General features: G+C 42.3%; 1 protein-coding gene across 1 annotated transcript; it reads left to right on the plus strand.

The window, feature by feature from the left end:
* Nucleotides 1–515: 515 nt before the first annotated feature.
* On the plus strand, nucleotides 516–1,618 carry LOC121806346. Its single transcript, XM_042206353.1, has one exon. The coding sequence runs from the start codon at nucleotides 629–631 to the stop codon at nucleotides 1,538–1,540; it is 912 nt and encodes a 303-aa protein (XP_042062287.1). The 5' UTR covers nucleotides 516–628; the 3' UTR covers nucleotides 1,541–1,618.
* Nucleotides 1,619–2,442: the final 824 nt, after the last annotated feature.

Raw genomic sequence — 2,442 nt, forward strand, 5'->3', positions numbered from 1 at the left:
AAAGAAGGCAATCAAGAGAAATAAGATTTATAAAGTAGGATGCATATTTCATGTATTTCTTGTGTATTTTTGTATATTTGGAATGTGTTACATATATAATCTCTAGTCTTGGAGATGATAGTAAAAAATACAAGGAAAGTATAAAATAATCTAAGTAAGCATATCAATGATATCAATTCTTGATTTTGATTTACTACCGATATGCTATTTCTATTTTTTTTTAATTCTGTTTCTTATCTGACAACCTTATATGATATAATACGATTTCCAATTTTTTATAATTACATGAGAAACCGCATTAGATATAATTTACATTTTTTAAATACAAATAACATGAATTTTGAAATTAATTAAAAACAAAATATTAATAAATTATTAGGGGAAGCCTCTACTAGAATCCAGTAAATTCGATTGGGTTTGTATTTGACCAAAGTACCCCGTGACGAACTTTCCAGAATATTCGAAATCTGCGTTTTTTCCTCCTCTCCTTTCCCAATTCCCATATATATGATCATCATTTCACAAAAATTATCATTAACAATCAATCAAAATCCATCAAATTTTCAGCTCAATTAGATTTCTATTTCAAAATCACTAATCACTAATATTTATCGTTAGAATCTCGGAAATGTACAGTCCCTTCTTCACAAATCACCGGAGGTACCAGCAACCCCACCCGACTTACCATCCATTTCACCCCGTTTACTACGCCGATCCGGTTCCAGAGGATCTCCGGCCGGCGGAGATGTCCGCAGCGCCGAAAGTAGTTCGGATTCCGGTTCAATTTGCTGGATCCGAGCGATTAGACCGGACGGAGTGGGCCGTGAAGATTCAGAAGGTTTTCAGGGGGTATTTGGCGAGGAAGAGCCTGCGGAAGGTGAAGGACATTAAACTCGAGGTGGATGAGATCGAGGAGAGGCTGAGGAGCTGCAAAACCGTCGAGTTGGTGAAGACGGACGCGAAGGAGCGGTTACGGATGAGCGAGAGCCTGATGTGTCTGCTGCTGAAACTGGATTCGATCTGTGGCGTGGATCTCGGGGTTAAGGGATGCAGGAAGTCTGTGATTCGCAAAGCGATCGGTTTGCAGGAACGGATTGACGCGATCGTCGCGGGCGAAATTGAGGCCGGGGAGTGTGATTGTGACGTGGCGGAGAATTGTGCGGATCTGAAGGATTCGTGTGAGATCGAGTGCGACGCAGGCGTAAATGAGGCCGGGGAGAGTGAGTGTGGCGTGGCGGAGAATCGTGTGGATTTGGAGGAATCGTGTGAGATGGAGAGGGGTAGGGAGGATGAAGGTGGGATGGGGGATTGTGAGGTGAAGGCGAGTGGCGAAACAGAGAGAGAGTTGTTGGAGAAGACGGTGAAGGAGAATGAGAAGATGGTGAGGATGATGAGTGAGTTGTTTGAGAGGAATGAGGCGCAGACGAGGATGCTGAACGCGCTGACGCAGCGCGTGGGGATGTTGGAGAGGATGATCGTGTGTGATAGGATGAGGAAGAAGAAAAAGAAGGCCGCGCCATTGCCCTGTACAGACAAATAGTGCTGTGTTGTTTATTTCTCTTTGATGTATTTCACAAATTCGTATGCAGTTGAATTGAATTGAATTGAATCGTGAAAATACTCGTATACAACTTCTCTAACCTTGCATGCCCCAATCCAAGCCACAATTATTAAATTGCACTATTCGCAATTTCAACCTATTTATTCGTAAAATAGAATACGTTGAACAATTAAACCGGAAAAATTCATTGTTCAGTCGAAAAACAAAAAAATACAACATTGAAATTTAAAAATTCCCAAAACAAAAAAAAATATATTAAAACATAAAATCAATGCTGGAAAACGTTGACGTGTGTCCAAATTTCTTCAATTAGATTCGCTTGGAGGCGAGTGTGCAGTTTGAGCTTCTTCTTGGATTGCGGGCATCACCGTCTCTAACATTCGGGTCATTTGAGCTTCGATTGCCCGTAGACCTTCACGATGAGGAGGCATTTTTTGAATTTTATAGTGTGAGAGGAAGAGAACTGAAGTTGAATAAAAATGAAAATGGATGGAGGGGTATTTATACATAAATTTTCGAATAAAAAAAATAAAAAAAGTTGAAGTTCTGGCCTGAACCCTATATAACGCCGGGCCGGACCGGACCGCATCACGTCACGTCCCGTCTCGCTTAACCCTGTGCCGGGCCGGACCCCGGGAGCGGCACCGGGACTGTCACAGGCCGCAAATCTCTTCCGTTTAACGCATGGCCCGGGCCGGGACTCAATCATTGCGGCCCGTCCCCAAGCGTTGGGGATACTCTAAGTATATTGTTACTTGGAGTATTTTGCAACTCTAAAATTTTTGTAAATCATTGAACGATTTTAATTGTCCAACAAGCTGGGTCTGACTCTGGGCATTTGCAATAGTGTCTTTTAATCCGTTATGCGAGGGAGGGGTGAT

This window comes from Salvia splendens, chromosome 6 (assembly GCF_004379255.2).
Source record: "Salvia splendens isolate huo1 chromosome 6, SspV2, whole genome shotgun sequence".
NCBI lineage: Eukaryota > Viridiplantae > Streptophyta > Magnoliopsida > Lamiales > Lamiaceae > Salvia > Salvia splendens.